Source organism: Schistocerca cancellata, chromosome 4 (assembly GCF_023864275.1).
Source record: "Schistocerca cancellata isolate TAMUIC-IGC-003103 chromosome 4, iqSchCanc2.1, whole genome shotgun sequence".
Lineage (NCBI taxonomy): Eukaryota > Metazoa > Arthropoda > Insecta > Orthoptera > Acrididae > Schistocerca > Schistocerca cancellata.
Genome location: NC_064629.1, coordinates 77,281,591 through 77,294,811, shown reverse-complemented (window position 1 = coordinate 77,294,811; position 13,221 = coordinate 77,281,591). Strand labels below are relative to the sequence as shown.

At 36.7% G+C, this 13,221-nt stretch overlaps 1 protein-coding gene across 1 annotated transcript in view; it reads left to right on the top strand.

Moving 5' to 3' along the window:
- The window catches only part of LOC126183648 (xaa-Pro aminopeptidase 3-like), a 208,967-nt gene extending 203,726 nt beyond the window's left edge, over nt 1-5,241 (top strand). The window contains exon 7 of the mRNA XM_049925791.1: nt 4,771-5,241. Coding sequence (XP_049781748.1) covers nt 4,771-4,946 — 176 coding nt within the window. The 3' untranslated portion in view covers nt 4,947-5,241. The remainder of the gene's footprint in view (nt 1-4,770) is intronic.
- Nucleotides 5,242-13,221: the final 7,980 nt, after the last annotated feature.

Here is a 13,221-nt window from a genome sequence, read left to right as displayed (position 1 = left end):
GATGGTGATGATGAATGCAATCTGGCAATGTCTGTTCATCTCAAAGTGTCCTCATTTGGATGTGTCCATTGTGATGCTATACACAGATCCAGACTTGTCTGAAAAGATGACGAGGTGCCAGTCCTGTGCCCAGTGTGGTTATTTGGTGAACAACTGTCATAATTTGGAGCTACCAATACACTGAATTTTTTTCTGAGATCATTCACAGAACATACCTGCATCTGATTTACTTATTTTAGTTTTTGAGCAGGTTTATTTTCATAAATTTTTTGTAAGTGAACAGTGGATTGTTGTAGTATTAGTAGTGCTAGTGTTAATTCATCCACAGATTACTTTTGTAAGAATATTGGTCATATCTTGGTATTACAGTTTGAGACTAACAAAGAGTCATAACACTGAACTATGCATATGGTTGGAGAACATTCCAGAATTTGATAACTTTTTACTTCCAGTTTGCTTACAGCTCATTTTCCCAAGTAAAATTAGATTCAAAAGTTATCCTATTGTAGAGGAAACTGGATGCACTCTGAATTGCAAGTGTATTTTTTTTATTATTATTTGTCAAAAGATGAGACCGAATATGAACTGGAATTTCACCCCATTGAAAGTGTAACTTATTATATATGCATAAATTCATTGTTACGCAAGAGGAGCTGAAAATTACTTTGTCTGTTATTAGAAACCAGAGGCTGTTACTCAGTAATGTGTTGGGTGGTGCATGTAGGGTGTCAGAAACGTGCTGAAAATAAGTATCAGATACTTCTTTCGCTCAAGAAATGACTGACATGCAGACAAGATCATGAATGGTGTGACAGTGACAAAGAACCTGAACACTTAAGATATTTGGAAACCACAATCACCCCCTGATGAACAAGCCTGAAATGACATCTGAAAGCTGAAAGTAGCTCTGAGCTACTTTGTCACACTTGTGTTGTTCAGAAAATAGATAAATCCAATGCTGGATCAAGGCAAATATGTTCATGGCTATGTCTGTTAATCATCAATAATTAAGACATGGTGAATAATGAAAAACTTAGGAAAACGATGGATGGACATTAATATAGTAATAACAACCTCTGGTGCAGAATGAGATTCGTTTTATAAGCAACCCCTAGGCTGTGACCAATACTTTCTTCCAGAAGTGCTAGTTCAACTAGGTATGCAGAAGTTTGGAAAACAGGAGAGAATTACTGACAGAAATAATACCTTAAGGACGGGTTGCGAGCCATGCCTGGATAGCTCGTGTTGGAAAGAACATTTCCTGCGAGGCAAGTTTTTGATATAATTTTATATTGTTGTTTGGTATGAGTAATCGCTTAGCTTTCTTGCTTATTTTGACATTCTTTTAAACCTTTCTGACACATTTTGGGTAACGTTACATTTTATTTGCCTGATTAAACAAACTGTCTTAAGAATTTCTAACATTTTTCTTTTGCCTTTGGTTAACTGTGAGTTTAACAGCTTTAACCTTTATTTTCTTTATTGCATTATTATTTTCTTTACATGTGATTAAAAACATTGAGGGTTTCACACTTTTTGCTGTGTAATACTCAGTGAGCTATCAGTTTTTGGCAAGCACTTTTTTGAGGTCTCACAACTTTGTCATTGTAGAGAGCAGCATTTCACTCGTGTGTCATATTTGTGTTTTTCAGTAAGTATATGATCAGTGGATGGAAATGACTACCATGCACACTCAGTGTATACCTTGTAGCCACATCCATCTGCCCATTCATCTGTGACTGTTGTGGCGTATCAAGACAGCCATGCCACTCGGAAGTAGCCGAAAAGCACGCGTTACACACGCCGGCTGGCATGAGGTCTGAAACACGATACGTAATAAATGCTATAAAGAAACGTACGTAGCTGCTGTAATACTTAACTTTAATCCATCATTGTGGTACATCGCTCTTGACGATACAAATGAGACTCTTTAAATACAAGCACTGTAAGGCTAATGGCGCCTTGCTAGGTCGTAGCCATGGACTTAGCTGAAGGCTATTCTAACTGTCTCTCGGCAATTGAGAGAAAGGCTTCGTCAGTGTAGTCACTAGCAAAGTCGTCATACAACTGGGGCGAGTGCTAGTACGTCTCTCTAGACCTGCCGTGTGGTGGCGCTCGGTCTGCAATTACTGACAGTGGCGACACGCGGGTCCGACATGTACTAATGGACTGCGGCCGATTTAAAGCTACCACCTAGCAAGTGTGGTGTCTGGCGGTGACACAACAGTGACTGCAGATATTGTGATTACAAGATGGACCTAGTTACAGATTGTCCCACATGACTGAAGCAAGGATCTCTGTTACATTTACTGTGAACTCATACTTGGATTCTTCTGGTGAAAGGGAAAGAAAGTGTTGGAAATGTATGTAGCTTGCAGGGCATCATTTTGGTTCTAGTTATACAGTATTGTCTCTGAAACATGGTATCAACTTTTAGTTTCCAGCTGAGTGGAAGGCATCATCCAGAAACTTTGGCATTTTTCTGCCAACCAAGTTAATGACTTCATAAATCTGCACCAAAGGAAAAATATATATAGGATCCTCTCTGTGAGTCAGATGCACAACACATACTTGAATGTGTGTAAATGGCTTCCCACTGCCTTGACTAATGAACGAATTTCAAAATAGGATCACAGATTGCATGCAGAGTGAGAGTGTTACAAATCCCACTGTTCTCTACCAAGGTGTTCCCAACAATGATGTGACTCATACACAGAATAATGAGACTTCCAGGAAATCAGCATGTGTTCCTGCTCCCAAAGAAAGCAAAAGAACTCATACAATACTATATACTAGGAATCTGATGTAAGCAGAGAGGAAAAGCAGTGACTTTTTCAACAAGACTTGGAACATGTATTGAAGTAGTAATAAATGTCATATACTTGAAACCTTGTTGAGCCAATGACAGTACAGATGTCACTCTACAAGTTCAGTTACTGTAAAGAGAAATGCTTTATATATATATATATATATATATATATATATATATATATATATACCTAAAAACAAAGATGATGTGACTTACCAAATGAAAGTGCTGGCAGGTCGACAGACACACAAACGAACACAAACATACACACAAAATTCAAGCTTTCGCAACAAACTGTTGCCTCATCAGGAAAGAGGGAAGGAGAGGGAAAGACGAAAGGATGTGGGTTTTAAGGGAGAGGGTAATGAGTCATTCCAGTCCCGGGAGCAGAAAGACTTACCTTAGGGGGAAAAAAGGACGGGTATACACAATTTCCCCCTAAGGTAAGTCTTTCCGCTCCCGGGACTGGAATGACTCATTACCCTCTCCCTTAAAACCCACATCCTTTCGTCTTTCCCTCTCCTTCCCTCTTTCCTGATGAGGCAACAGTTTGTTGCGAAAGCTTGAATTTTGTGTGTATGTTTCTGTTCGTTTGTGTGTCTGTCGACCTGCCAGCACTTTCATTTGGTAAGTCACATCATCTTTGTTTTTAGGTATATTTTTCCTTCATGGAATGTTTCCTTCTATTATAACCATATATATATATATATATATATATATATATATATATATATATATATATATATATATATATATATATATATATATAAACAAAGGTGATGTGACTTAACAAATGAAAGTGCTGGCAGGTCGACAGACACACAAACGAACACAAACATACACACAAAATTCAAGCTTTCGCAACAAACTGTTGCCTCATCGGGAAAGAGGGAAGGAGAGGGAAAGACGAAAGGATGTGGGTTTTAAGGGAGAGGGTAAGGAGTCATTCCAGTCCCGGGAGCGGAAAGACTTACCTTAGGGGGGAAAAAAGGACGGGTATACACTCGCACACACACACATATACAGACATATATATATATATATATATATATATATATATATATATATATATATATATATATATATATATATATGAAAATAATAGAGGGAAACATTCCACGTGGGAAAAATATATCTAAAAACTCTTTGCCATTACAAATGTCTGCTTGTGTCTGTGTATATGCGGATGGATATGTGTGTGTGTGTGCGAGTGTATACCTGTCCTTTTTTCCCCCTAAGGTAAGTCTTTCCGCTCCCGGGATTGGAATGACTCCTTACCCTCTCCCTTAAAACCCAAATCCTTTTGTCTTTCCCTCTCCTTCCCTCTTTCCTGACAAGGCAACCGTTGGTTGCGAAAGGTAGAATTTTGTGTGTATGTTTGTGTTTGTTTGTGTGTCTATCGACCTGCCAGCGCTTTTGTTTGGTAAGTCTCATCATCTTTCCTTTTAGATATATATATATATATATATATATATATATTTCTTTTGTTTTCTTTTTTATGTGGTAGAATGTTGCTGGGACATAGTAGCAATTAACATAGCTCTCTGTCTGTGCTGTATGCTACTGAAGAAAAAGACAAGACACCATTAGGTCACTTTTTATAATTCAGATATCGAGTTTTGACCTTTTTACAGGTCATCATCAGACCTAACATCTCATTACAGTGAAAAGCAGCTTGTCAAAAGGCTGAAAATTCAGTAACATAAAAAAGAAATAAAACCTTGAATCTTTGCATCATGAATGAGCTTCACTTCACAGTATTTAGATATTGGTTCTGAGAGTGACGTGTTAACAAAGGGTAAAACCAGTATTTGAGATATACATAAGAAGTGACCAAGACAATGTCTTTCTTCATTATATTAAAAGTGGTGACTGTACCTTCAGACACCATGTCTTCAGTTGTGCAATATCTTACTGATCTTCACTTAAAGTGCCAGTCCCTTCCATTGGTTCTGTTGCAGGTATTTATATCAAGAAGAACAACAAAATGATTGTTCCTGAATTCCGCGGTCTTGGAATTCGCATTGAGGATGATGTGCTCATTACAGAAGATGGCCCTGTTGTATTGACATCTAGCTGTCCCAAGCACACTGAAGACATTGAAAAGATGTGGACTTGTGAATATGATTGTAACTGAATATTCCTTACTTTGAAATATAATGCCAAATGAAATCCATCAACTTATATGTAGTTAAAGCAAGTATCCTCATCAGACAAATAAATTGTAAATTGTGCTACAGCTGAAAAGAACACACACTATCAGAAAATGGAAAGAGGCTGGGATTTGCAATAGAATAGACTGCACACTACTGATGATCTGTTCTTTACTCTGTATGTTGAGATTTTGTTTCCTTAAAAAAATGTGCACACACACACACACACACACACTGAGAGAGAGAGAGAGAGAGAGAGAGAGAGAGAGAGAGAGAGAGTACTGTGAAGAAGGGGGGGGGGGGGATCTGAACGATAGTAATGCATATAAGAAAAACGGTAATAACAAGTGACAAGAGAAAAGAAACTGAAAGGTGATTATTGTGTGGTAAGATGTAAGTAACAGATGAAAGTACCAGCAGACATGTTGATTTTGGAGACAGAAGTCATGAAGATTTGCATGAGGATGGAGTATGTTTCACATATGGGGTGAACCAGAACTCCAACGAAAAACTTTCAGAGCTGGTTTTATGGACCAACATAAGAAAAAAAAGTCCAGTTAACATGGGATTTTAAGTGCATACTAAGTGTTGTGACGTAGCAAGACAGCCACGCCACTCGGAAGTAGCCGAAATGCACGCGTTACACACACCGGCTGGCGTGATGTCTGAAACAGGATACGTAATGAATGCTATAAAGAAAAGTACGTAGCTTCTGTAATACTTAACTTTAATCCATCATTTGTATACAGCATTCTTGATGATACAAGTGAGACTCTCTCTAGAAATGGTTAATGGCGCCTTGCTAGGTCGTAGCCATGGACTTAGCTGAAGGCTATTCTAACTGTCTCTCGGCAAATGAGAGAAAGGCTTCGTCAGTGTAGTCGCTAGCAAAGTCGTCGTACAACTGGGGCGAGTGCTAGTACGTCTCTCAAGACCTGCCGTGTGGTGGCTCTCGGTCTGCAATTACTGACAGTGGCGACACGCGGGTCCGACATGTACTAATGGACCGCGGCCGATTTAAAGCTACCACCTAGCAAGTGTGGTGTCTGGCGGTGACACCACACTAAGTGTTATAAATACTTGTTCATCTTTGCTACTGTGAAACTCATCTTTTCTACTAAACAAATGCTCATAGCTCATAAGGTGTGCATTTTAAGCCCATGTTTACTGGACATTTTTTTTTGTTTTGGTTGATAGCACCACCTCTGAAAGTTTGTTGGTGAAGTTCTGGCATATCAATGTGGAACTAGCAATAAAGAAAAATAGACCATTCATACCCTGTGACATCTTGGATCTTGGTGCAGTTTTTACCACTACTTCATATTTTACTTGTAGGGACTGACTGATTCCAGTAAACAATGTTTTTGGACCTACGACTAAATGCAAAATGAGTGAATGTATCAGGTGTCATGGTTTTAGATAGTGTGTTTTGATGGTAGTTATTCTGCTAGAGCCTTGTAACAGCAGACCCATGATATATGATAAAACATTAAAAGAAATTATTTTTCTTTTAAAATTGATTGTTATTTTTCCATCCAAAAATTGCATTATGTGTTGTGTGACATTGTTTGGTTGTGAAAAATGCCCTTTCAGATAACTTTGAAGCAACAGTTTTGTTTTTAAATTTTACCGTTTTGGCTTAAAGAGGGACTCCAGGATCACACTTGCATCACTGGCATTGTGCATCTAATACACTAAAACACTATCTAAACCTTCAGGTTGCCATTGTGGGAACCAACTTGTGTCTGCAAAGTACAGTTTAGAGAAGATGAATTTGCTGGTGTCATTTTTTTGTTTCCCATTTAAAAAAAAGATCAGATCTCACCACTGCTTTAGCTTTCATATACATTGAGATAAAAGGGTGTACTAATTGTACTTTTCTTACTAGTGAAATATAAATGCATATATTTATATAAAATGTGAAGATCAGAAATTGTCAGTTTTTTGTTACAAAAATGAACGTATGGCTATATACACTAAGAGATTTATAAGAAGATATTACAATGTGAAATCTTTTATTGAATAGCAGCATATTTCCCCATTAATAAATGCTTCAATTTATTTTTAAGGTATTTAAATAAGCTATCTTAAAATCAAATGGTAGTTTGTTATAAAAAAAAATTGTTCCTGATGATATGTGGATTTCAGTCTTCAGCCTTTTGATTACTTGTAATTCTGTGAGTTTTCCCTCCCCTGTGTATTTTAATTATGTACATTACTGTTCATTACATTATGTTCTGGATTATCAATGAAATGAGGCAGGTCAATGAAATTAGTCGCATGTCAACACAAGCAATGAATTTTGTCATATTTCAACACAACATTGAAGTGAGTCACATAGCAACTTTATGTCCATTCAGTTGGAATGACAAACACTGGTAACGAAGGTAATAACAATTACAAGTTGCTGTGCATTTTAACCAAATGTAACCAAGAGGATATTTTGTACATTTCATGTAAGAAAACATTTCATTTAATTCTGGTACATTTTGTTTCTATGTGTTTCCTATAATTAACATGATTGTTAAGAAAAGTAGAAAATTAACTCTAAGGTGGAAATCAATTATTTCCACATCAATGCCCATATAGCACATTTATTTCCTCTATGTGGGAGGAATATTTCCTGAAAGTTTAGACATACCATTTTGTTAAACCCTGTAGTTATAACACTCAACAAGTTGACTTGTTGCAAATAATTAATGCTATTATTTAATGAGACTGCTTTTTATAATATGATGTCTTCTCCAGCTAGTCCTCTAGGCAACTAAAAAATCTTAAATTATGCGTCCAGGTAACCTATGCAAAGCTGCTATAATCAAGCTGTTTTAAATTCATTGCTGCAACCACAAGTACCATTTCTGTACTCAGATCATCAATCCATTTGACTGTTTGAAATGCTTTCTGTTATAAATGCCCACCCTACTACATTCATGTGTCTTCCTATAGAACAAAATTTATGAGTTTGCAGTTATTTAGCTTGTATTTACAAGCATCGTCTTCCTTGCAAACCAATTCATTCATTGTGAGAAAATCTGGTTTAGTTTCATTTAGGTATTTGCCCAAGTTCTCTGCTTTATTAATTGAATATTGAATATTCTGGTAAGATGTTTTAACTTTATTTCCTAAAGTAGCACAACTACCTGAACGGGTAAATTTTCTGTGTTTTATTCTAAAAAGGCATCCCTGTTGCCATTGTGATTGAGAATTTTGTTTGTCATCTTTTCTGTGATAATTTTGATGAGTCATCATTCAGTTTGTCTTCGTCTAGAAGAAGGTATATTAAAAGAAAACTGTGTAATTCATATCAATAACTTTTGTAGAGGCTCTAGTGAGGCATAATATTACAAGATATGTGTTACACATTAATTGTTAGTAGATACTAGTAGGTTATAAAAATGACAGGAGCAAGGTATACACATTTATTTGGCAGCTGTAGTTTTTACTTATTCAACCAGGGATAGTTTCAAAAGATACAGGATTTTTCATCATAATGCAATGAAAACAAATAGCTCAACTATACATACACATAGAACATAAGTATGTTTACATTGGGTTAGGACAGTTGGTTGGCTATGGTGTTGCTGAAGGAATTGTTCCAGCTTTCGCCTGAAATGATTTTGGAAAATCAGAGAAAACCTAAATCAAGATGACCAGACACAGTTAACGCCATCCTCCTTAATATGAGGTCAGTGTCCTGACAGTTGCACTACCCCATTTGTTTGGTCCCGGTTTACAATATTCTTTTGATTATACACAATTTACACAAGATAGCTTATCCCTGCATACAGTGTGGACAACCACTAGTGACTCCAGGACCACAGACATACTGCTGTGCTCCTTGCACTCCCTCCAGTCAGACAACAGGTCTGTAAACTTGCTGCTCTGCCCCATGTGTATTCCATTGCCTCCATTCAGTCCATTTGGAAAACTGAGTCAGCATACCCCCATGATGAGTGAGGTGTTGAGCTCAAGAGAATGACAGGGCAGTAATGTCCTGCACTACGGACCTTGGCACATGATTTTCATATGAAAGCATTGCATTGTTGTTATGTATTGTAGTTGCCCTCTTTTTCATTGTTCCATACTTTGAGTCCATTGTGTAGTAAGCATCATTTATGAATTATGTTTTAACTGCCTTTTTAAATAGTGTATTTTAGCAATATTTTTTTCTCCTTGGGGAACTTACTGAACAACTTTATTTCCTGATAGGAAGTACTTTTTCGAGTGTTGTGTTTGTTTTTCTGTGGTAAATGCAAGGCTAAACTGGATCTTGTCCCCATGATTACATATTGAACTATTAGTGAAATTCTTACTAATGTTTTCCTTGATATACACAACAGATTGGTAGGTGTATTCACTCAGCATGTATGAAGGCCAAGGTGTTTTCATTACAGTTCCTGCTAGTTATCCAAACTGCTGCTTTTGTTTATTATTATGGCCCTTTTCTGCAGTTTAAAACTGTGTCCACATTTTGTGTCTCTGATTCCCAGAAAAGAATCCCATAGTGAAGAATTGGGCGTACATGGGAATAGTGTCACCACAAGACAGTGGCTATTACAAACTGATAATAGAACCCAAAGAACACGACATTCTGATGACATTCTTTTTGCCATTACATTTGTGTGTTCATTCTGTGTTAACTGGCAATCAATATTCATCACTAAAAACTCTGTGTTTGTCATGCCATCTATAGGTTTACCATCTATGCTTAATGTGACATAATTGTTTTCCGTCTTCATATTGAAGTGCATGCTATTTGTTTTTTATGTTCGGTGTTAATTTATAACATACCGCCCAACTATAAACATCCATGAGGGTTTTATGTGCTGTCTCTGTTAGTAGTCGATGACTATGATGTTGTCATCAACAAAGAGAACTTTTTCTCCAGGTCTTAGACTGTCTGTAAGTTCATTGATATATGTTAAGAACAGAATTGGACAGAACACACTAGTATGAGAGTAACCTATTTTTATGGGTTTCTTGTCTCACAACTGATCACTAAAAATTTATCATCAGTAGACATTTGAACTGTATCTACATTTTGCACTCTATTTTTGTGGTAAGATTGAAGCAACTGTATTACTACTCCTATTACATCTTGTGTTTCTAGTTTGTTTAGTAGAATATCATGGTCAAAAATGTCAAGAATCTTAGACAACTCTAGGAATATATGTGTAACACAGTCATCCTTGTCAGGAGCTTCAAGTACCATGTTTGTGAACTCTGTAATGGCCAACAATGTTGAACATCTCCCATTTTGGAAACCAAACTGTGCCTCATTAAAAATGTTGTATTTATTCATGTAACTAGTCAGCCTATATTTCATAATTGATTCAATTATTTTTGAGAACAGTGATAGTGGTGAACTGGCATGTGGGGTAAAAGTCTAGAATAGGACCAGAAGCATTCTTACGTGTTTCACCCAGGAATGTTGTCAGCTAATGCCGTGAGGTATGATGGGAACAAAAGGTGGCATGTCAGCTCTTTATGTTATGTAGCCAATGTGGGAGCAGCAAACAGACGATGTGTTTTGAATACATTCAGAAGAGAAATTGAAGCATTGCTGTAAATGAGATTATTAGTGTAATACAATGACAGTGTCATAACCCATGATGATGTATTTGAAAAATATTTCTCTGCTTTGTGTTGCTACGGAGGTAATTTGTGTGAGCACTCTGAGTAAGTGGATCACTGTTTTTTAAAATCATGGGAATAGGTAGTTGGCTCAATGTTTTTAATTAAATCGTGCGATGAGGTAGGTGGATCAATGTTTTTAATTAAATCATTGGAGGAAGTGGGTGAGTCAGTGTTTTTTTAATTAAATCATGGGAGAATTTCTGGGAAGGAGGATTAATGAACAGCAAACAAGACAATGGATTCAATTTCAGTGCTAGAAATATATTGCTTATGTTCTTGCCTCTCACTGGTTGTTGGAAAGTATATCCCCAATGGCCATGCCACACTGACAAATTGCCAACTTATGAGCAATAGATAATCTCCACTTTGACTGCTGCTGGTCCTGACCTAGACAATTACCTATGCTCTCCTCATTACCTTTTTCAATAACGGCACAGCTAGTATGTGCACTGGGTACAATAGAAGAATACCTGAATTAAAGGACTCATTTATGTTTGTTAAAGGGGTTTGTATGCTGTCTGTGTGCCTTCATAACAGAGACTGAACTGTCAGCTTCTTATTTTTTAATTTTTGTGTTTTCTTAATTTTCTATTCTGTTGTGACTTCTTATTTTTAATTTCTGGTGTGTTTTCTTGACTTTATGTTGCAACATCATAATTATGCTTGCTATGTAATTCATTGTGAGTGCTGCATGTATTTCAACAAGATTCTTTGCAACTTTTCGGGAATACCAGAGGAATATTCATTTACAAAATATGCCAATTCCAGAAGATTTTCTATTACTCTACTCCCATCTTTTATTGATAAGTTATTGTACGTGTATCTGCCTTCCCAGTTTTGTGGTTTATAACATCCCGTACTACTTTGCTTTTACTTTCTTCATTTATATCATTTTGTCACTGAATAATGTTTTTGCAGAAAGCAGTAACATGCTGTATATCTTGTATTATCCTGTGTTCATAACTTAAGAACTGTGGATTAGTGCAGTACTTTTGTGAAGAACTAAGAAATTTTAGTGTCTAGAAGGACTTTCTAATACCCATTGTTACCTGTTTTCCTTAATTGCTGCCGGCCGGTGTGGCCGTACAGTTCTAGGCGCTTCAGTCTGGAACTGAGTGACCGTTACGGTCACAGGATTGAATCCTGCCTCAGCCATGGATGTGTGTGATGTCCTTAGGTTAGTTAGGTTTAAGTAGTTCTAAGTTCTAGGGGACTGATGACCTCAGAAGTTAAGTGCCATAGCGCTCAGAGCCATTTGAACCTTAATTGCTGCTGTTCAAGAGATTACTTTTGGAAATGTCTCCTCAAAAATTCATTTAAACATTGTACAGAATCTAGAAAACTTAGGATCTGTAGTCTTTTTCATACATATTTCATTCCAGGTGTGATTTGCTTATGCCATAGAAAAAGTGTGTATTTATGTTCCAAGAAGATTCATTTGTAGGCCTACAGTTTTTTGCATTTTACCAAGCCTGTCTTTAGCTTTATTATCTGACAGTAACGATCAGAGAGGCCAAGATCTTTTTTTATAAACATTTTACAATTTTCCCTGCCAATATCTGTAAATACACTGTTTAGCTAGTGTACTTTATTTTTAATAGACTGCATAATTTGATGATGAATATGTAATTCTAAACAAATTGTGACATTTGTCCTTATGACTGCATTTTCCCTCTGATAACTGGTGAGTGTGCACACCACCATGATACATTCTATCTGCAGTGTACATGGAGAAGAAATCTTTGGACAGGTTGTTTCACTTTTAAGGGAGGGGAGCCTGTTTTCATGATGTATTCTAAAAAGAGACCTACCAATCCTACCCATGACAACAGGTATTTGACCATGTGTGCTCCCGTCTGCTATACTTTCACTAATTAACTCCACCATCAAACTTGTGTTTTGATGAGCACTAAAATCACAATTATGAGACAATAGCAAAAGCTGCTACACTTGTATGTACACCTAAAAATGTTTCATAGTTAGTTAACTCAGTGTTTCATAGATAAATCTGATTTATCTCTATCAAAATGATGTGGAGCCTATAAGGTATATAGGACTGCAAGCTAGAAATTTACAGATTACTAAATACCATGACAACCAAAAATAATGCATGTGAGGATACTAGAGAAATAAGTTTAACAACAAAAAGACATGTACTTTCTGTGCATACTACTAGTCTTAATTAAAAATTTGTCATCAGAGTAGCAAGAGATGTCCAAAAGAAATGATAGCTGTTTATGTGTAAACTTTGCTTGCCTGCATGGTACTATCAGGCAATTAATATATGTCATTTTCTTATTTCACATTCAGATGAATTATTTATGACAGTTTTCCAGTGGTGGCTGGTGCTCATTTTCATTGGGAGGAGGGGGTGAGATGAAAAAGCAAGAAACTTGAAAACAGAATTGTTGTTATATAACCTTCATTTTTGTCATTTACGGGAGAGGAAAGGAATCTTTCAACAAGTTTCTTCCCCTTCATATTCCACAGTCCAATGTCAAAGTGATTTTTGCATGTAATATTTGTTGTTTTGTCTATCTGCCCAGAAACAAACGTGGCACCACCACGTCCAGCACAGTTCTGTACAATACCTCAGAAACAGAAGGGTTTCTTTGACCACAA